This window comes from Solanum lycopersicum, chromosome 9, assembly GCF_036512215.1.
Source record: "Solanum lycopersicum chromosome 9, SLM_r2.1".
NCBI classification, from domain to species: domain Eukaryota; kingdom Viridiplantae; phylum Streptophyta; class Magnoliopsida; order Solanales; family Solanaceae; genus Solanum; species Solanum lycopersicum.
In genome coordinates, this window is record NC_090808.1 from 6,367,690 (window position 1) to 6,390,914 (window position 23,225).

Sequence of the window (23,225 nt, forward strand, 5' to 3'; positions counted from 1 at the left end):
TTGGGTCTAATTTCTCACCCTCCCCGTTATGATTAGATGTATTTATTATTTTAAAAATGAATCTTTACTTTTAACATATTAATAGATTATTTTTTTTAGGAAAAATGCACAAGTACCCTCTCAACCTATGCCCAAAATTTCAGAGACAACTTATTCTTTACTAAGGTCCTATTACCCTCCTGAACTTATTTTATAAATAATTTTCTACCCCTTTTCGACATACGTGACACTAACTTGAAAAAATAATCAACCAGCATTGGGCCCACAAGATAGTGCCAAGTAAGCCGAAAAGGGGTATAAAACTATTAATAAAATAACTTGAGGGGGATAATAGGACCTTAATAAAGTATAAATGTGTCTCTAAAATTTCAAGCATAATTAATGGATAATTATGCATTATCTCTTTTTTTTTAATTCTCAACATTAATTATTTATACCATCTGCAAGTTCTAAAACCATATACCAATTGATACAGAATAGATATTATGATAAAACATTTATATAAGTTATTATTTTTTAAATACGAAATATACATAAATGGAATTTTGAAATGAATAAATGAAACACTAGTTTGGTCAATAGTCAAACAATAATATGAATATGGGCCATGAAATTTTGCAGGATATCAGTCAAAGTTTGTCTCTTCTCTAGTCTTATTACAATAATAAATAAATTAAATAGGTCTTGTTATAGGTTTGAATCTTCCCCTTTTCTTTATTACGTACTACAATTAAAACTGAAAAATGAATGGCCATGGAGTGTTTACTATTCCGTATCAATTTATATGATATTTTTAAAATTTTTAAAATGAACTTTTTAATATTTTTAAAAATATTTTAAATAATTAATTTTGTGACTTATAATATTTCTTACATTTAAAATATATCAATTACTAGAGAGAAAAAACTTTAAAATCCTATCTGAATTTATAATTGATTGATTATTTAAATTTTTACATTCTTAATTAGGATTTAATTTCCCGCTTTGTACATGATTAAAAAAAATGAAGATCTTTTGAAATTTATGATCTATAACAATTCTTAGATTGTTGTATGACTGCAAATCATTTCGTTTAAAGTAAAATGAAGTATTTTAGGAATTGACTAAAAAAAATAAAGATACTATATAAAATGAAAGATATAATTCGTAAAATTTGAACTGTGGGAGTATCCTTTTCTCTCTCTTCATCAACTATCAATAAATACCTCACATCATTTTTTACAACTGCCTCTCTTCTTCATATCACACAACAAACTCTCCCAAGAAATTTTAAAAAAAAAAGAATGAGTAGAAGAGTAAATTTTAGCCCTGATAATTTCCATGAGCAAAACAATAATCCTTCAATTTTTTACTTTAAAAAGAAGCCATTATGTTCATCTAATTGGAATTCTAGGCTTCAAAAGAGTTATTCTTCTTCATCCTATGTGGCTAGTTTTGTAAAGAATATTGGAATAAAAGTGGCTAGTGCACTAAACTTCCTTTCAAATACAAGTAGAAAAAAAAGGTCATCATGTAAAGTATCATCATCATCAACAACAACAAGTTTAACAAGGTCAAGTTCTTATGCACAAACATCAATTTATGATTCACAAAGAGCTCAAGCTATTGAAGATTGTATTGAATTCTTAAATTCTTCTTCTTCTTCTTTACCTAGATCTAGTTCTGTTTCTAGCACTACTTGCTATTAGTTTTTTTTCTAATGTTATTGTAATTATGTAGATGAAAAAGGAAATTTATAGACATTTTAGTTGTTTATTTATGTAACACATGGCACATCATTACACAAAGCATCAAGAAGTGTGAGGTAGACTGTCTATTATTTTTACGGTTTGAGTTTATGACTTGTGAAATTATATGAAGATTATAATTTTATTGTTGTGTCGAGACTCGTTTTCATAAGAATTAAGTTGCACACAAGAAAAGATTTTAGTTACGTTTGGAATTAGCTATTTTTAGCACTAGAGTAGCATAGATGTAGAAAAAAAAAATCTCATATTGTAAGCCTTTTTTTTCCTTCAAGAAGTTTTTTTTAAAAAAATTACTATTGTTATATTAAAAAAAAATTGTTAACTCCTTTTTCCTGTTGTACTTTATTTACTAGGTAAATAAATGTTGATTGATGATACTCTATCATCTATACGTCTATGTAATAAATTTTCAAAAGTTAATTTAATTAATTTTTATAATTAAATTAATTGTGTTTTTTAGATTTATAATATAATGTTTAATAATTATACGAGAAATATTATAAATCATTACTTTTATATTAATTTGATGAAAAAAATATATTTAAAATAATAATCAAAATTTATATAATTTGACTCTTGAAAAATGAAATAAAATAAATATTTTAAAACAGGGAGTTTCTCATTAGTTAGTGGCAGACAGACAAAATTTATGAATTTTTATTTGTCTAAAAAGATAAAAACTTCTTAAAAGTTTCAGAAAAATGTTACCTTACCCCTCCAAGTTATGGGGATCTTTAAAATTTTAATTTGAGTTGTACATTGTATAGAATAAATAAAAAAAAATATAGTGGAGATAAAAGTTAAAAGAGTTAATAATTTGATATAAAACAGTAAGTGAAATTAATTTAATGGATTTTTGAAATATATAGTAAGTCAACATATCTTATTATTTTCTTCCTTTCATACCCAACTTGTGTTTCCCTTAATTTGATGAAGAGACATGTCGTGGGGTTCCAAGTTGTAGCGTCAAATCGAGGATATATCGAAAATAACTGTTATATTTTCAATTCTACTTTTGGATTACAATATCAAGTTTGATGCGGAAAATTAAACGTGGTAGTTCAAAGATAATATAATATGACCATCTTTACACAATATGTGCACCTAACATAAATTCATTTTAAATTTATCTTCAAATATAACAAATGACCTAATTTAAATTTTTATATAAATACTATTAAAGAGATAACACTACAACCTCAGATAAGATATAACTAATTTTATGAATGAGTTTATTCTATGTTTGATAAAATCATAAGATAACTAGTTATACGATTACGATATCATTATTTTAAGTCATCATTAGCAGAAATTAACATCATAAATCATGACCGTTGATCATTGTCAGTTAATTCAAGATTTAAATACCCAAGAATAAAATAAAAATTTGCTACTACACAAACATGTCACTGTCATCTTTCTTTGATGACCAAAAAATCAGTTGTTTTCAACTTTGAAACTTGGTAACAATGGGCTCGCTCATCTACCCTTCTCCACTTAAATAGTTTACGGGCAAGACTCGTACAGTGCATCCCGCAGTGGGGACACAAGTATGTGTCTTTCATTTGGTTCTTAAGTAAAAAGTCTACTAAAAAACATTCAATTTATCAAATTGCAAGAGCAGCTAACAAGGTGCCCTTACATTTGGTGACATATACCTGCAACTCGTGAGACGTCGCAGAAGAGAACTGTTCTTGCTCAATGCTCAGGGGTCAAGAGAAAGTTTGTCTAGATTATGAATTCCTTGACTTGAAGCTTTTTTCATTTCAAGAGCTCGTTTATACGGTGGTGCAATCGGAGGTTGTACAGGATCTAAACATTGATAGGTTCCATCTGCAGATTTAGGAAGCGGATATGAACGATCTGAATCATATCCACTCAGGTCTCCGCAAGCCAGAAATGGGATATACACCTTGTTACGACCTTCAAGCCATCCACTACTGCAATCTGTCATGTCACAGATGTTCGGAAGATAATGTATAAGTACAACTATATAGTCGGAATTGCATCTAGTCTAGCATTCGGAAAATGGAAGCCATGCTACTTCTAGCATAAAAAACAGCAGCTAGAAATCGTAACTCCAATGATACGAGGAAGTATTCAGAGTTTAGAGTGAAGTACAATGCAATTTAGAGAACAAGCATCTGCACATCGAAGTTACCTAAGTCCTCAGCGCCTGATGGACTTCCAACTTGTTCAAGAAGGCGATAAAGGTCTTTCTCATTGAATCCTTCAGGTGGAGAGTAGTTTTCACAAACTGCAAATGCCTCTGCACAGCGGAAAGATTGAATTAGATTTATGTTATATAGCCATTCTAGACTTGCTTTAATGAATCTTTCTCGACCAGAACTACACAAGTTTATTCCGATTTGCATTTGACATGCCTCATTGACTCTTAATTCATAGAAATATTTTTATGGCAATAGAAAGCCGTAAATATTTTAAATTTTTTCTGTGGAAACTGGGGAACCTTTTTTCAAGATTGCAAGGACATAAAGCAAAGACTGAAATCCTTGAAGTATTACAAAATCAACCTTTGACGAAAATATCACAACTGACAACATTAAGTTTTGACTAAATATGACAATTGACAAACATTAATAACATTTTCAAGAGCCATCAAATGAATGGGTTGCATTCACAGGAAAATTTGCTGCATAAACAAGGTAGAAAACATTATATACTCACCTATGCTAGAATTGCGACTACTTTTTGGCTTAGCAAAAGTCACTTCCGTGAAAAATAGTTTTAGCTGCAGTATGAAAGTAAAAAATCAGCAAATTCACCAATCAAACAAATGCAAGAATGTAGAACATCTGACAGAAGAAAACATTAAATTGAGGTCTCCTCTGAAGATTAAACAAGATTTTGACCTACTTAAGAAACTAAATCCAGAAATAATGAGTAGACGTGCAACTAACTTGACAGTAAAGGAGACTTGTGTCTTTTCCTCGAAAAATTTTTGCTATGAACTTTCCACCTTCTTTTAGTATGTGAGTGACTATGGTTAGGCCCTGCAAGTTCAACCGCACATGTGACAACAGAGATATCTCCAAACAGAAACTGTAACAACTTGGTAGATTTATTAGAGAAAATCTCTTTAAGCACATGTAACTGATCGTTCAAGGAAAAACTAAAAAATATAAGCAGGATACCCAAATAGAAAAAAAAACAAGCAAGATGACAAGAAACAATTATTTTCTTCTTACGGTAATCCATATATCCAACATATTAGGAATAGAGAAATAACATCACCAGATAGAAGAATACTTCGTTTTTTTTCTCCAAAGAAAAGCGGGTTTCACGGTGGAGATCACCATAAAGGCATTTCTTCCAGAAATACAGCCATTAACTCCTAAATGAGCTTTCAAGTATTCCTAGACAACACTTTGCATCATCTAAATTTGGCACGACACTGATATTTTAACAGATGCAGGCATGCAACACGGCATGAAAACTACAGATCAATGAGTGTGCCTTCCCATGTTATTACGACATCACTACATACATATACATATAGGTGAATACTCAATCAATTCCAACCATTTCTTTAAGAAACTAACCGCCAATATCAGTTGGGATTGAACAAATTCATCCATGTCATGAAGTCCCGTTACTGCAACATAAGAACACAAGCACGGATTAGTTTCATCAAATACAGCTAATACCAACGTAATGTATCAGGGTAGTTGAGTTTCTCACCATCAGGTGCACCATCACAGACAACAAGGTCAGCTTTGCATCCATCAAAATGTCTAATAACCTGTTAAATTTTTGACAATGATGTTGAAAAACTGTTAACCACAATTATGAGAGGAAATAACATCGTACCAGTATCTTCTTGTATACTCCTTGAAATATGAGAAGAATAAATAAGTGAACATGTACAAAGAAAGATAATAGAACAAACTAGCACATTAAGATATCTTACAGCATATTGAGTAGCATTATGAGGTTTTTTTGAGCATATTGCAGAAACCATCCTTTCATTAGCTATAAGCCATGGCTCATGCCTTGTGTTATAATAGAAAAATTGAACTAAATGTTTTCATTTGCTACAAGTCATGGTTCATGCCTTGTGTTATAATAGTAATTTGTCTACGGGTCCAGCCAATACCAAAACAGATCAAGGCGCAAGGAGATGTTGGACCTGCTGTAACTAAGATCTATAAAATGTAGGAAGAAGGGTGAAAATAAGTTAGAGCGAGTAATTTTTCTTGCTGTAATTAATTATTGCTATGTAATGTATTTTTAGCAGTTACATAGAAGTTAAGATGGTTATTAGAGGAAGACAGGCAGTTTATTTGTAAATTGTTCTATTTGTTGGTGGAAATATATAACAGTGTAGTGTGGTGTTATCTTAGTGTCTGTCCGGATATTTACAGCATAAGGTTGTAGAGTTTTTGGGTTCTTAACGGCAGACAAAACCAAGTAGAATTTCACATCCAATTCTAAATCACACGAGAATTATCAATGATATAGTTGGACACCATAGCCACATTCTTTCCAAATTTTAACCTCAGTTTTCTCTGAGCATTGTGTCTAATAGTAAAATGGAAACGGACAATGTCCTCAAAATTGCAGATATAAAGTGCAAGATGCTTTCACTCACTCTATTAATCATGTCCTGAAACATCAACCAGAGTTCATAACTCATCTCATCTGTGCTGAAATCGGGAATTTAGATTTCATTAAACCCACTTATCCTGATTTACAAGAAAAAATACTCGCTCTAACTTCTGAAACACCAAAGGTAACAAATACCCTTTCCACCGTGCCAAAAACTCATGCACCACCTGATGGAAGGGTGTCCAGACCTCAATTTGCGCATCCGAGGCAAACGATGTCCCGATCCCACAGGAATTCTGATGGTAACCCATGAATATATTTCACCCAAAAGCAAATATATGCAGGCAGTAGCAGGTTCCCAAATTGACCTTGAACGCAAAAGATAATCAGCGAAGGCTGAAACCACAAAGGCATGCCGGCAATCATACTCGAAGTGGAGGACTACTATGGTATAATTGTTAGGTAGTGGAGCCTGATTAATATATATAACTGTTTACGCGGTTTAACCTCCGCGGTGAGGTTGCTAGGGGGTTATGGGGGGCGGGAGCCCCCCATTTGAAGGCGGGGTTCGGGGCAGCGCCCTGACCTAAATTTTAGGCTTTCCTATTTATTCTCTATTTATTCTCTGTAACCAAAAATACTCGGATTTATTAATATAAATATACCTCACCGCCGTGGAAGTTTACTCACGGGGTGTTACCACGAAATATTGGGTTTTCTCTTTCTCTCTCTATCTCTCATCTCTTTTCTCTTGAAAGTTCTTGTGTTCTTCATTCATCTAGTGTGTGTGCGTGAATTCGATCCTAACAATTATGGCCAGTGCAAATATACTATCAATGGAAGATTTCGAAACATGCAACCCCAAATTCAGACGATTTGAGCTTCTGTCAAAGAAGCTATTCCTATTAAGGGATCGATCAAAAATAGGGGTCTACAGAAACAAAAATATGTTTATTGATGTCTATAATGAAGAGATTTCAGAGTGGTATACTTCAAACATGTTATTAAGATTAAAGGTACGCCTACGTGGCTAAGCTGATGGACGCCGGATTTCACTCTAGAGGAAGACAGTCTTCTAACTACGGTATGGGTACTCTTACTAAAACTCCCCTTTCATCTCCATACATGGCACTTTCTTAAACAAATAACGAGTCCAGTTCGAGTATCTATGGATACGGATGTGGCCACTAAAACAAGAACAAGGCCAAGCATGGAGAAAGTGCAGGTTGAAATCAATTCGACATAGCCAAGACTTTCTCATGTTTTTGTTGGACAGAAATTCTACCAATCACTGCAAGGTTTTGAAGAAAAAGTTGAGTAGAAGGAGTCCCCAAATATTGTTCTTATTGTAGATTACAAGGATAATCTGTCAACCAGCGTAGGAGCTGTGGGGACAACGAAGAAGCAACTGAGGGAACACAAATAAGGCATGGAAACTCATAATTAGACAAATGTTACTAAGCAACACAAAGCTCCAAAAGAAATCAGATCGTGACTGCACCATAGGAAGAAGGATAAGCATCCTGTGCAAGAGCTGAATCAGAAGAGAAATTCAACACAACAAGAACACAAAAAATTGTTTCAAAAAGGGGGGAAAGGGGCCCCTGCTAAACAGGCTTACAAACCGATGGACAATTTTTGGTATTGATAAATCATTGCCTGATAATGTTGTGAAAAAGCCAGTACACCAAAGCTACAAACAATGGTGAACAAAGCATACAACAGGTGAAGGCTAATACAGGGGAGTAAAACAGGACTCTGACCACCAATATTGCTTTTAGCAGCACAAAACATTAATATGCCTGACAACTCCAACCAAAGAACCTTGAATCCAAATGATAGCAGAACTGTAATATCAATAGAGGACCCCAAAGCTCTTCAGATTTTTCTTTTCCAGGATGAGGAAAAAAAATGAAGATGGCAGGCAATGGGTGACAATAAAAAAAAGAAAAAAGCAACTCCTAAGCAGGCATGAATGACATAAAAAAAACACTATTAAGGAGACCAAAGTCCAAAACGCCTTTGAAGCTCTCAGAAAGGAAGATGACTATAATGACAGAGAACACATTGATGACACTCACAACACCAAAGAACCCCCTAATGAATGGGCAGATCAGCTAGCCCAGAAGAAAAGGAAACACCACGGGGTTTTACAGAGGAAGAGTCCACAAATGAAGAGACTGAGAACTAATGTCAAGCATTTGGGGGTATAAGAATAGATAATGACACAAATCAGGAGCACAATGAGGCTACTGTCATTAAAAAGGATTTACCAATCAGGAAGCAAGCAAAATATCAAAAATGCAGGAAGAATAAGAGAATCTCCTACAACTAGGGCCAAAAGAAAAACTCACAAATGCACATTGGGATGTTTTTGCTCACACTCAGACTCTGGAGGAGAAAGTGAATCAATATAAAGCTAATTATATTCCAATGTGCATTTGTGAGTTACACACCAACCATCGCAATCGAAATTTCTATAATAAAGAAATGGAATAGCATACGAATCCATACCACTTCAGCTGTTTTAGCATTTGTTATATCACCCTGTACTTGAATAACACCTTCAATTGGAGCCATAGGCTGTAAGTCAATAGCCACGATAAGTGGTAGATCATCATCCCTGAAAATCGCATGAATAAGAAAGATGTGACATGGCTAGGAAAACAGAAATGATAAACGTGGAAGCAATTGGACTTATACAATTTTAGTGTTGATTGACCAGTGTTCTTAAAACTTCATCTGCCACAAACATATTATAGCTACAGAAGCAACCCTCTAAGGTAGGAAACTTTGCAACAACTTAGTTCAACCACCATCAGAAAAAAAGTTTGATAACATGGAGAGATGAAAAAAAAATCCATTCAATGTGAGGCAAGGTCTATGTGATTGATGCAGCAAGCTAAAGCTTTGGTTCATGACTAACTGTTCTTTTATATTATTACCTATTGAATATGGTGGCATGATAACTTATAGCATTGCACATCGTCCGCAATGATGCAGACTGGTGTGGTATTAAAAAATGGATGCAGCTTTTTGGTTCTTTATTTATTATCGTTACTACTTAAGATGAATAATGTTGCCCACTCTCATTCCAAGAGATCAAAAGATAAAATTAGAACGAAATAAGACAAAGGGAAAACAATTCACAAAGGCATCAACTACAGAAGAAGGCCTCAATCACTAGATCAGAAATAAAACTTTAGAATATCATTATAATGGGCCTCTTTCACTTTCTTGTAGCTAGAAAACACAAGAGTTACAAGCAATTGCCATACTACAAAAGGAAAGTACACATACTTGGTACCCGGTGACAGCTTTGCTGGGAGATATAACTTCCGGCTTAAAACCTATAAAGAAGAAAACCATCAAGGGACTTCGAAATGGAGATCACAACAAGGAGAAAGACATTTAGAGCATTAATAATATTTCTTTGCTTTTTCATGTATTTCTTTTTGAAAAGTAATGGATAGTAATGGTTCTATCAGAAACAAGCCAATCGGTGGTGCATCCCAAAACATCATGCCAAATCTAACAGCACATGCATCCTTCTTAAATGAGTGCCGCTAAATATCAGAAAATGGAAAGTCTTTCCTATTATTTCCCTAGTAAGGTTCAAGATCACACTCTAAGACACAGTACTTTCTGGGCTAAATTTAGACTGCCTCACTCTTTTTATTGCTTAAGATACTTCCCGTTCTTATGTTCTGTGTAGGTCTGATCCAATAGAGCTAAACGTAAGCACAAGGGAAAAACTACCAACTTTAGAAGCTAAATCATACAACAAAAAATCAAAAGAAATAGTTCTTTGAAATAGGATGGGCATAATAGTGATAACATTATTTAAAGAGAGAGAGAGAGAGAGAAACCTCACTATGACAACACATCCAATGGCATCACAAGTATAAATATGTAGATGTGCAGAACTATGGTGAGAATCCTATCCTACCTCCAAAATTTGTATCACACTCTCATAATGAGTATAAACTATAGCAATCCTTTCAAATAATCATGAGTAAGCACAAGACTAAAAATATCAGCATGTTATTCTGAGATAATTCAATAAAATCAGAAAGCCAAATCTTTATAGCGAGTGTTTATTTTGGTTAGAAAGCTATATAAGACATGGAAACAACAATAGTCTAGATCCAATTGTAAGCACCTGACTCCAGCTGCCTGGAGCAGCACATAAATCCACAACGCGCTTCGCACCTACATATGGAAAGGGTTATCAATAAAAACAAGCAATTCTGACCAAAAAAGCAATGAAAAATGGAATTTGTGAACTCCTAATGTGCAGCACTTTGCTGAAAGAGAGTTCATAGCATATATATACTCATTCAACTTACAATTATTTCAAGCTCTAACCAAACATATTTCAACTTGATATCTTGTTCTCTGTAGTCCAAACAACATATTGTTTCAGCATTCAGGGATGTAGTTTGTCCACAACTTTGTTAATTTCCATTAAGAGACTAAACCCTACATCAGGAACTGCACTGTAATGAACTAATGAAGAGCTACCACTTTTCCAGACCTTCAAAGAGACCTTAACAGTAAAACATCCCTTTGATAGCAAAGCCATTTTTTTTTCTTGGTAAAGATAAAATGCAGCAATTTTTATAAGATGCTTTCTGTGGAGACATTACGGGCTATACATGTTTATAATATTAATCTCTTTCCATACGTAGGGAATCCAAAAACTAGGAAATTTCTAGCTAGATATTAAGAAAGAGAGAACCTTCAAAGATATTAAACTCCTCATCTATCTGAAGGAGCTTGAAGGCACTTCGGGCACGCCACCCTTCTTCCTTTGCTTTCCGGTAGTAAATATCCTACAAAAGATTGAAACTTTATTAAAGGAAGAAGCACTTGGTTATACAAAAACTGCATAAAGTACATACCCTCTTATCCCTAGATGCTTTTCCCATCAGATTAAGTCCAAATTCCTTCAATATGAATGGAATAATTGAATGGGGTTGCAAATTATGCCTGCAGAATACCAACTTTGAATTAAAATTAAGTCATTTGTAACCTTTAAGAACATTAATGTGATACTGTCAAGTTCTTGAGGTCATTATCAACCAACAATACTCTTTTTCCTGATACCCATAACTCTAAATATATGAAATATGAGTGATTTTAATACCTGAAGGTCTCTTAGGAATTTCGTCGAACAGTTTATGTGCAAACGCTGGGTTAAGTCAAGAAATAAATCACATTCTTTCGCTCAAACAGAAGAAGACAAAGGCTGTGAGAAGCCTAGGGCAGTGAGGACATTTACGTAATTTTCTTTGGCGGCTAATACTCCCATCTTTTTTGTCAATTTTTTGTATCCCATCTTTGTTATTCCTATTGTCTGCGGTTATCGAAAATTAATTTAATTAAATTTTTAAAAGTAAATTAGATTACATAATTTTGAGTTTTGACATTTTAAATAAAAAAATTAAATATTTTAAAATTATATAAAAGGTATTATAAATCACAATCTTTTTGCATATTAATATGATGAAAAAATACATCTTAAAATGTTAGTCAAATTTTTTAAATTTCAACTCTAAAAATAAAAACTATGACAAATAATACTGAATGGAGAAAGTATATTAGAATTGCTATTCTTTGTCTATAGAATTAAAATAAAGGACAATTTAGTAATTGTACCTATACAATAATGTATAAGCTAAAGCTACGCTTACATTCCACTGTTCGAAGGAAGCTATCTGTTTTGTCTCTTTTCTTTCCTTCTTTGATAAATTAGTTGTTTTCTTGTGATGTTCTCATTCTAGACAAATTCTGTTTGTAACAGTGATCATATTTTATTAAAATTTAAATTCGAAAATATTATACACTATATAACTGCTTTTAGATTCACTAACTTTTTTCTTTTTTCAATTCTCTACTTATCATAATAATTATTTAATGGTATGATAATGTAATGATATGAATATTATTGCATTGTCGTAAGAGCACTAAGCTCATATAGTATAAATGTGAAATTGGACCATAAGTTCATTAAGATGTAGCTGTTAGGATCGAATCCACGCACATACACTAGATGAATGAAGAACACAAGAACTTTCAAGAGAAAGAGATGAGAGATCTAGAGAGAGAAAGAGAAAACCCAATATTTCGTGGTAAAACCCCGTGAGTAAACTTTCACGGCGGTGAGGTATATTTATATTAATAAATCAGAATATTTTTGGTTACAGAGAGTAAATAGGAAAACCTAAAATAGAGAATAAATAGGAAAGCCTAAAATAGAGAATAAATAGAAAAACCTAAAATTTATCAGGCTCCACTACATAACAATTCTCCCACTTGGAGACTAACTCAGTCATCCAAAAAATACATTCTCAAAAAAAAATCTCTTCATCATCAACATCTTTACCACACCGCAACATCTGTAGCAACAACTACAGAAGACCAACCGAGGTTTTACATAACCTCAGTTTCCCAACATCAACACATTTTGTCAACATGTCTTCCGGGTTCTTTGCATCCTCTATCTTTTCCAAGCACATATCACCATCCTCCACTGCCCTGCGAGTGAAATGGTATCGCCTTCTGATGTGCTTTGTCTTCGAATGATAGACTGGATTTTTCACCAACTGTATGGCACTCTGGCTATCTGAGTAAAGAATCTTCTCGCTCTGCTTCTTGCCCAATTCCTCAAGATAATCTGCCAGTCATATCATCTCTTTCCCAGCTTCAGCTATTGCCACATACTCAGCTTCAGTAGATGAAAGAGAAACACACTTTTGAAGCCTGGACATCCAACTCACTGCTGTTCCACCTATGGTGTAAATGTACCCGGATGTACTCTTGCTCAAGTCAACATCCCCACCAAGATCGGCATCCACAAAACCTTGTAAAGTCACCTTGCCTTTGCCAAAACAAAGTGAAGTACTGGATGTACCTCTCAGATATCTCAGAAGCCACTTCACAGCTTCCCAATGCTCTTTCCGTTCGCCATGTACCTACTAACTACTCCCACTGCATGTGCTATATCAGGTCTAGTGCAGACCATAGCATACATCAAACTACCAACTGCTGAAGCATATGGAACAAGTGCCATGTGATCACGCTCCTCGGCAGTCTTGGGTGACTGCTCCTTTGACAATTTAAAGTGATTTGCCAATGGAGTAGTCCTGAGTTTAGCATCATTAACCCTGAATCTGCTCAGCACCTTCTCAATGTACAACTCCTGAGATAGATTTAAAGTGCCAGCAGATCTATCCCAAGAAATCTTCATCCCCAAAATTTGCTTTGTTGGACCCAAATCTTTCATCTCAAACGCTGCAGACAACCTTGTCTTCAGATTGTTAATCTCTCTTATACTAGATCCTGCAATCAACATATCATCCACATACAAGAGTAGAAAGACATATGAATCAGTGTATTTCTTGAAGTAACAACAAGGATCCTTTTCAGCTTTGCAGAATCCACTCTTGGTCATGAAGGAGTCAAACTTCTTGTACCACTGCCTTGGTGCTTGCTTTAGTCCATACAAGCTCCTGGTGAGCTTGCACACCATGTGTTCCTTGCCTGGAACCACAAATCCTTCCGGTTGCTGCATATAGATCTCTTTGTCCAGATCTCCATGTAAAAACGATGTTTTTACATCCATTTGCTTTAGATGCAAATTTTCCGATGCAACAATACTCAACAGAATTCGAATAGAGGTTAACTTCACAACAGGAGAGAATATTTCAGCATAATCGATGCCTTTCCTTTGTGAATATCCTTTAACCACTAAACGAGCCTTGAACCTTCTTTTGTCATCTAGTTTAGTCTTGATTCTGAACACCCACTTGTTCAGCAAAGCTCTCTTCCCTGCAGGTAACTCAGTCAACACCCATGTGTCATTCTTCTCAAGTGACCTCATCTCATCATCCATGGCTTGCTTCCACTTGATCGAATCCTCCACCTTTAAGGCCTCATCAAAAGACTCTGGTTCCCCCTCATCAGTCAGCAATAGATAGTGTAATGAAGGTGAATACCTATTTGGTGCCCTGATGGATCTGGATGATCTCCTTAACACCTGCTCAGGTGTAACTTGCTCAACTTCAGATTCTTCAGTAGGAGTTGGTTGAGTATCTGCTTCGACATCTCTGGGGTTACTCTTCTCCAACTCAACCTCAACTCCCACTTGCTTTGTAATCTCTAGAACCTTCTGCTCTCTATCCTTGTACATGACAGACTCATCAAATGTCACGTCACAATGTCTCAGGATCGTTCTGTTCTTGTCATCCCAAAACTTGTAACCAAACAAATTAGAACCATATCCTATGAAGTAACACTTCACAGCCTTGGCATCAAGCTTGTCTCTCTTTTCTGGATCAACATGAACATAAGCAGCGCAACCAAAAGTCCTTAAGTGTGAGTACTTGAGTTCTTTTCCTGTCCACACCTCCTCTGGAATCTTGAACCCTAAAGGAACTGCTGGTCCCTTGTTGATCAAGTATGCAGTTGTGCTTATAGCATCTGCCCAATGCCCAAAGTTTTTTGGGCAGCCCACAATGTATCCTCATACTCCTTGCACGCTCATTCAATGTTCTGTTCATCCTCTCAGCAATTCCATTTTGCCTTGCCTTACCAGGAACTGTTCTCATCAATCTGATTTCCTCAGCTGCACAGAATGTCTTGAACTCTGATTTGTCATACTCTTCTCCATTGTCAGACCTTAGGCATTTGACTTTCAAATCGGTCTGATTCTCAACTTCAGCTTTCCACTTCTTGAAAGTTTCAAACACATCTGACTTATGCTTCAAGAAGTAAACCCATACCTTCCTGCTGAAATCATCAATGAAGGTAACATAGAATCTTGATCCTCCAAGTGATAATACTGGAGATGGTCCTCAAACATCTGTATGGACCATTTCCAACCGCACTTTCTTTGGCTCTCTAGGAGTCTTTGTGAAGCTTACTCTTTTCTGTGCCCATAACACATCTCTCGCAAAGACCCATATCAACAGACTTCAGACCCTCTAATGCTCCTTTTACAACCAGCATCTTCATTCCTTTAGTACTCATGTGTCCAAGTCTGTTGTGCCACAGACATGAACCGGATGCACCTTCAGCAACAACGACCATGTTTATACACCCTGCAGTGGTGTACAAGGTTCCAGATTTGGTGCCACGAGCTACTACCATAGCACCTTTCACGATCTTTCACAAACCTTTCCCAAACTCTGCTGTATATCCTGTGCTATCCAACTGACCAACAGAGATCAAATTTTTCTTGATCCCAGGAATATATCTGACATCCTCCAATGTCCACTGGTTTCCCAAGGTGGTCTTTATGCAAACATCCCCCTTTCCTTCAATCTCTAAGGCTTTATTGTCAGCAAGATATACTTTTCCAAAATTTCCAGATTTAAAATTTTGGAACAACTCCTTGCTTGGAGACGAATGGAAAGATGAACCAGAATCCAAAATCCATGATTCAATCGGGCTGTTCACACTAAGGATTAGAGCATCCCCAATGTCCTCTGCTGAATTTACAGATTCATTGTCATCTCCAAATTTCTGATTCTGTTTCTTCTTTGGCTTTGTACAATTCGTCCGAAAGTGTCCTTTTTCTCCATAGTTCCAACAAGTAACGTTTGATCTGTTCAGTGATTTTCCTCGATTCTTTGATTTTGATCGACCATATTGATTTTGGCTTTTCGTATTACTTCTCCCCCTTCGATCAATGCTGAGAGCACTGCCCGATGAATCTCCCACTTCTCGTTTGCGAATACTTTCGCTAAGAACAACATCACGAATTTTTATCAAACTTCAGTTTCTCAGATCCATGGGAACTGCTAATCACAGCAACAACAGTATCGCAAGACTCGGGCAGAGATGACATCAAAATCACCGCCTTAATTTCATCTTCGAAATTAATATCCACTGAATTGAGTTGACTCACAATCATATTGAACTCGTTTATATGATCAAAAACAGATCCATTCTCAGACATCTGTAAATTGAACAATCTATGCATTAAATATACCTTGTTCATAGCCGATGGTTTTTCATACATGTTTGACAGTGCCTTCAACAGACCTGACGTAGTCTTCTCCTTCACGATGTTGAACACCACGTTTCTTGACAAAGTCAACCGGATCAACCCTAGATCCTGGCGATCCTTGAGTTTCTACTTCTCCTCCGTCATGGATTCCGGCTTCACCCCGGTCAACGGTTCGTGAAGATCTTTCAAGTATAGATAATCTTCAATCTGCATCTTCCAGAAACTGAAATCGGATCCATCAAACTTCTCGATTCCAAGCTTCGAACTATCCATCTTCTGTGATCGTATTGAATCTCCTTAGCTCTGATACTAGTTGATAGGATCGAATCCACGCACACACATTAGATGAATGAAGAACACAAGAACTTTCAAGAGAAAGAGATGAGAGATCTAGAGAGAGAAAGAGAAAACCTAATATTTCGTGGTAAAATCCCGTGAGTAAACTTCCACGGCGGTGAGGTATATTTATATTAATAAATCAGAGTATTTTTTGTTACAGAGAATAAATAGGAAAACCTAAAATAGAGAATAAATAAGAAAACCTAAAATAGAGAATAAATAAGAAAACCTAAAATTAATCAGGCTCCACTACCTAACATTAACACCCTCTTGTATCTGGAGTTTCTAGGTATCATTTCCTCACAATATTCATCGTATCGCGAGTTTAATTTTGTGTCTCTCTAAAACTTTGAATTGATTTGTAACTCTAGGTTCCGAATGATTTGTATAGCTGAAAACTTACAAGTACAATGGAGGTCCATGATATGAATATGTGACTCTTTCACTCACACGGTCAAGTGAAAATGTTATGAGAATATGTATTATGTTGTAAACAAAACTCAAAATATAAGAAGAAAAAGACAAGAAGTATAAGATAGAGGAGAGAATTTTTCTAATTCAAGTATATCTTCAAAATGGTGAGTGATTCTCTATTTATAGTATTGAGATATCACTCCAAAAGTCATCTAATTAATAGATACATAGTTATCTTGGAAGTTCTTATCACCTTGGAAGCACCTATACATGAACTTATTGAATAGTGGATAAATCTAATGCATAATTCACATATAATATACAATGAATTTACAACACTCCCCCTTGGATATCCATAGATTATGTGCCTCGTTAAAACCTTACTAGAAAAAACACAATGCGAAAAAGCCTAGTGAAGGAAAAAAAGTACACATATCTCATAATACGCTTTAAATGTTGCCTCGTTAAAAATCTTACCAGGAAAACCCAACTTGGGAAAACACCATAGTTAAGGAAAAGAGTACAACACTTATTTCACTCCCCCTAATGAAAACTTTACTTGATATCTCGAAAACGATGCATCCCAATCATGTATCTCAACTTCTCAAACGTTGATGTTGGCAATGCCTTAGTGAATAAATCAGCAAGATTATCACTTGAACGAATTTGTTGAACTTCTATCTCACCATTTTGTTGAAGATCATGCGTGAAAAAGAACTTTGGTGAAATATGCTTTGTCCGGTCTCCTTTGATGTATCCTCCTTTCAATTGAGCTATACATGCAGCATTATCTTCGTACATTGTGGTTGGTATATTCTTCTTCAAAGAAAAACCACACATTTCCTGAATATGATGGGTCATTGATCTCAACCAGACGCACTCTCGACTTGCTTTATGGATGACTATTATTTCTGCATGATTTGAAGAAGTGGCTACCAACGTTTGCTTCATTGATCGCCAAGATATTGTCGTGTCTCCATATGTAAACAAATAACCTATTTTTTATCGAGCTTTATGCAGATCAGATAAATACCCTGCATCTGCATAACCAATCAGTTCTGACTTAGATTCATTGAAATAGAATAAACCCACGTCCATGGTCCCCCAAAGACATCGATGTGAAAACCTAATTTTTTACATGTTTATTTTAATCCTATAATATTTTAGTAATTTTTTTAATTTATATTTTGGGTGTTTATTTTTATTATTTTATTGGCTCAGATGATCCAATTTTATTTAAATTGGGCTGATTTAGATCAATTCTGATGGCCCAATTGATTTTGACCCGGTTAATAGAAATGTTCAAGATTGAATCTCAATCATTCATGATATTTGACCCAATGGCTATTATTGGACCAAAATAAAAATACAAAACTCCCAAAAAATAGCTTTTTTTTTTATTTTAGATTTTCTTTTAATATTTTTCTTCTTCCCCTTAGTACCATGCCGTTGATCCGCCATCACCGCCCGGTGGCCACCACCTTTTTGGCCGAAAAAATCTTTAAAATTTTATCATCGCTTCCTTTTACCCTCCTCTACCTAAATCTACAAACCTTTCATTCATATCTATAGCCAAACTCCGTAGATCTAAGGAAAACCAAATATGAATTTTTACTTTTTTTAGATTTATAAAGTTCCGGTCATTCCCATCTCAAACCCTTTACATATATATGTAGAGCTCTTCAAGGGCTATCATTTGATATAAATTTTAAGTTTAAAATCCGTCAAAAAAATTTTGGCAAAGTTTTCCAGCGACCTTCATTTACCCGGAAGTTATGTCAATCTTTCTCCCCTCTCAATCTTTATTCAAATTCATCATTATTTTTTTTCGTTTAACCATATAAGTCGTTTGATGTCGGATTTGTGTTATTAATGTTCTTTAAGTTTATCATGTTGATGATTTGCTTGAATTATTATTATTATTATTATTATTATTATTATTATTATTATTATTTCTGAGCTATTTTATTGTGTTTGATCTTTGAAATTGTTTAGATGTTTAGATTTTGTGTTAGTGGGTCAATTTGTTTGGGTTTTGATGAAATGGATCAACATTTGGGCCTATTTTAGATTTTTTTCAGATGGCCAATTAGCTATTATTATTCAAGAAAAAATTAGTAAACTAGTCAAAATAAATAACATATCTAGTAAAAATATCCATACTTTATAAATATTAGCAATAATGTCAAAAATGTCATTATTTTAAAAAATTTATGTGTCCCAATTTTCTTCCTATTTTATCTCTCTTTTTCAATTAATTCTATATATCCTTTTTTTTTAAAAAAAATGTCATTCTCTCTCATATTTATCTTTTTAAATTGTTAATTGTCTCTCCCATTTTATTTTTTTTCTCTCTCATGGTTATCTATTCTGATTTTCCTCCAACATTCAAGTTGGAAATATTTTTTTGCCATATATTTTGGTTGTTTTTTTAATCCAAAATTGAATCAACAAGAATCCCTTTGATTAAGGTATCTCTAATCTTTATCCTATTTTCAGATTTCTTTTCTAATTTTATTTTTGTATAAATCTTTAAAAAATGTTGTTTGTATTTTTCAATTTCCGTTATGATTTACTCTCCAATGGCTGAATCCAAGAGGCTTACTAGAGGTATTCATCTTAATCAACCAATTTCTGGTGATTTTTCATCCTTTAATTTATTTATTACTTAACAAATAGTGTATAATGTATGATCCGCTGCTAAAATGAGGGAAGAAAGAGGGTAAGAACATTTACAAGACTCATTAGTGTGCAAAACTGTCACGACCCAAATCGGGCCGCGACTGACACCCACACTTACCCTCCTATGTGAGCGAACCAACCAATCTAAACCTTAACATTTCAATATAATATCAACAGAAAGTAATGTGAAAGACTTAAACTCATTAATAAAAACCAATTCAATAACTTCTAAAAACTCAACAACTATTATTATCCCCAAAATCTGGAAGTCATCATCACAAGAACATCTACTTCAAATTACTAAAGCTAAGAGTATCTAGAAGCTAAAATACATAAAAAGCTAGTCCATGCCGGAACTTCAAGGCATCAAGACATGAAGAGGAAGATCCAGTCCAAGCTAGAAGCATTAGCTCACCCTGAAATCCGGAGTAATGAAGACTGGCTAGAGTTGCGGTTGCGTTGGAGACGATGGCACGTTTGCTGCACTCCACAAATAACAAAGAAGAAAACATAAAAGTAGGGGGTCAGTACAAAACACAGGTACTGAGTAGATATCATCGGCCAACTCAAAATAGAAAACAGTATATATCAGATAACATTATAAAATCAACTACAATACTCAACATGCGGCATTTACAATTACCATAACCCTTGGTCATAACACCAAGCTCATCAACGAGGACTCACGCCTCCTCATCATACTCATTTGGGAATTAGGTTCATTAGATTGAGTATATTAACATCTTTCAAGATTCATTATCTTTATTCCTCTCGTGTCGGTACGTGACACTCCGCTCCTCATATACTATCCTGGTGTCGGAACGTGACACTCCGATCCTCATATACTATCCTGGTACCGGAACGTGGCACCCGATCCATATTCTATCCTGGTATCGGAACGTGACACTCTGATCCTCATTCTATTCTGGTACCGGAACGTGGCACCTGATCCATATTCTATCCTAGTGTCGGAACGTGACACTCCGATCCTCATTCTATCCTGGTACCGGAACGTGGCACCCGATCCATATTCTATCCTGGTGTCGAAACGTGACACTCCGATCCTCATTGTATCCTGGTATCGGAACGTGGCACCCGATCCCCTAATCTCACTACTTTCGTTCATCAAGCCTTCTTTTACACTAAGGCATCATCATTAACAAAGTAGATTAGAGTTTCTTTTTCAAGATTACAGATTTAATGGCTTCATCATGCTTATTTCATCACAATTATATAATCACAACATGCAAACACACAATTAAGCATATAGAAGGGTTTACAACACTACCCAATACATATCATTCGCTATTAAGAGTTTACTACGAATAGTGTAACAACCATAACCTACCTCCACCGAAGAATGTTGATCAAGCAAGCAATTTCCCAAGCCTTTTTCATTTTCTCGTTTCTCTTCTTTCTCGTTCGATCCCCTTTCTCTCTTTCTGTTCTTTTCTTTTTCTTATTCAAACCCTCTTTCTTTTACCCTAATTAGCATATAATTAAGTATAAAAGATGGCAATAATAACCCACTAATTAACTCAAGGTTACCTCTTTTAACCCCCAAGTAGTTAGACTTATTAACATTAACCCACTAACTTTATAATTAAAGCAGGAATAGTCCAAAACGTCCCTTAAAACATTAAAGAAATCCGACTCCGCCTGGGATTACGCAGCCTGTGACGAGCCGTCGTGCCTGCGACGGTCCGTCCTGCTGCTCCGTCACAGAGTTCAGAGACTCAATTCTCTGAAGAGTCTGTGACGGTCCGTCCTGCTATTCCGTTACGAAGTTCAGAGAGTCGATTTCAGTACCCATTTTTCAGAATTTCTAAGTGTTTTGAAATGAGACCCCTCGACGGTCCGTCGTGCTCATGACGGTCCGTCGTGGGTTCCGTCGTCTCAGCCTATTTTTCCAGAAATAAAATCTGCTGCTCAAAACGACTAAACAGGTCGTTACAAAAACCTTCCTCAAATTTAGAACGCAAATGTAGAATCTTTGTCTACTCGTGAGGATCTTGAAAAAGACGACGAAGATCGGATAGTTGTCGAACAATTTTCTATTAGTTTGTTTTGTATTTATAGTTCTTTTTTAGAATTTGGCATGCTTTCTTAATTTGTATTCAAATCACTATGTATACTATCAATAATTGTATTTATTAAAAATTTCATGTTGCATGGTTTATGAATCTTGTATTTGTCCCTAATTTGTATTCATCCAAATGTATGTCAACTAGTTATGTATTTTATTTATAAGAAGAACAACTTTCTATTAGTTTATTTGTATTCGAATACAAATACAAATAATAGACATATTGAAATGAATACGACTTAGAACAGGAAACAAGATTTTGAAAAGAAAAATAAATACACAGTAAAAAATATATACGATCACAAATGTATTTTTTAAAATAGCTACATTCTATTTGACATACATATTGGAATGAATACAAACTAATAAAGGTATGTCAACTGAATTTGACATTTTTTTCTAATTTGTATTTATTCTAAAGGTATGTCAACTAGTTATGTATTTTATTTAAGAATGAGTATACCAAATATTCAATTATTTCTTTTCAATTTTATATTTCATTCACTTTTTCATCATTCTAATTTTTGTATTTTATATATTGTTATACAAAATTCTAAATAAAAACTAGAATAAATAGAAATACAAATAAAATACATATTGAAATGAATACATACAAGATTTTTGAAGAAAAAAATAACTATATAGGGAAAAAATATATGAAAATACAAATATATTTCTTAAATGACTATATAGATAAATTCGGCATACCTATTGGAATGAATACAAACTAATAAAAAACTATAATAAATATAAATAGAATATATTGTTGAATGAATATAATTTTAAAAAGGTAAAATTCTGGAGAAAAAAAAACAAAATTTAAATTTTATTTGAAAATGTAACTGATGAGAAAATTAAGGATGCTTGCCTTTTTTTGAAATATTCCCCCCCTTAATTTTCTCCTTTTTGTTATTAAATAATTATATTCTTCAAATAAAAATAAATAATAAAAACATAAATAAGATATATAACAAACTAAAATGACATTTTTACTAAATATTGAAATTGTTGCTAATGAGTTCCCTTAAATGCTAAAATATTGACATTTTGAAAAAATTTCCCATTATTCAAACAATGAATAAAAGAGGGGAAATTTTTTAAAATGCCATCATTTTAGTATTTATTAGGGTATAGTGTCAACACTTTCAATATTTAGTGATAATGTCAAAATGTTACATTATTATGTATTTTAAATATATTTTAATTATTTTGTTTAATTAAAAAGAATACCTAATTTATATAACAAACTAGAGCTATTTAGGGGAGAGAAAAATTATAAAAAGTAACAGATGCTTAAAACTCTCTACATCAGTTACAATTTTTTCAAATCTTGATGATATATGTAGCCATTATTCACGATGTTCATCCTGAA

The 23,225-nt window shown here is 34.2% G+C and overlaps 1 protein-coding gene across 1 annotated transcript; it reads right to left on the reverse strand.

Moving 5' to 3' along the window:
• Nucleotides 1–3,089: 3,089 nt before the first annotated feature.
• On the reverse strand, nt 3,090–11,620 carry LOC101251806 (tRNA (cytidine(32)/guanosine(34)-2'-O)-methyltransferase). The gene is made up of 12 exons (XM_004246286.5): nt 11,467–11,620; nt 11,222–11,309; nt 11,059–11,152; nt 10,480–10,529; nt 9,618–9,667; nt 8,832–8,940; nt 5,451–5,511; nt 5,312–5,364; nt 4,670–4,762; nt 4,437–4,500; nt 3,910–4,017; nt 3,090–3,695 (listed from the first exon to the last, which is right to left on the reverse strand). The coding sequence occupies exons 2-12, from the start codon at nt 11,246–11,248 to the stop codon at nt 3,454–3,456; spliced, it is 951 nt and encodes a 316-aa protein (XP_004246334.1). The 5' UTR covers nt 11,249–11,309; nt 11,467–11,620; the 3' UTR covers nt 3,090–3,453.
• Nucleotides 11,621–23,225: the final 11,605 nt, after the last annotated feature.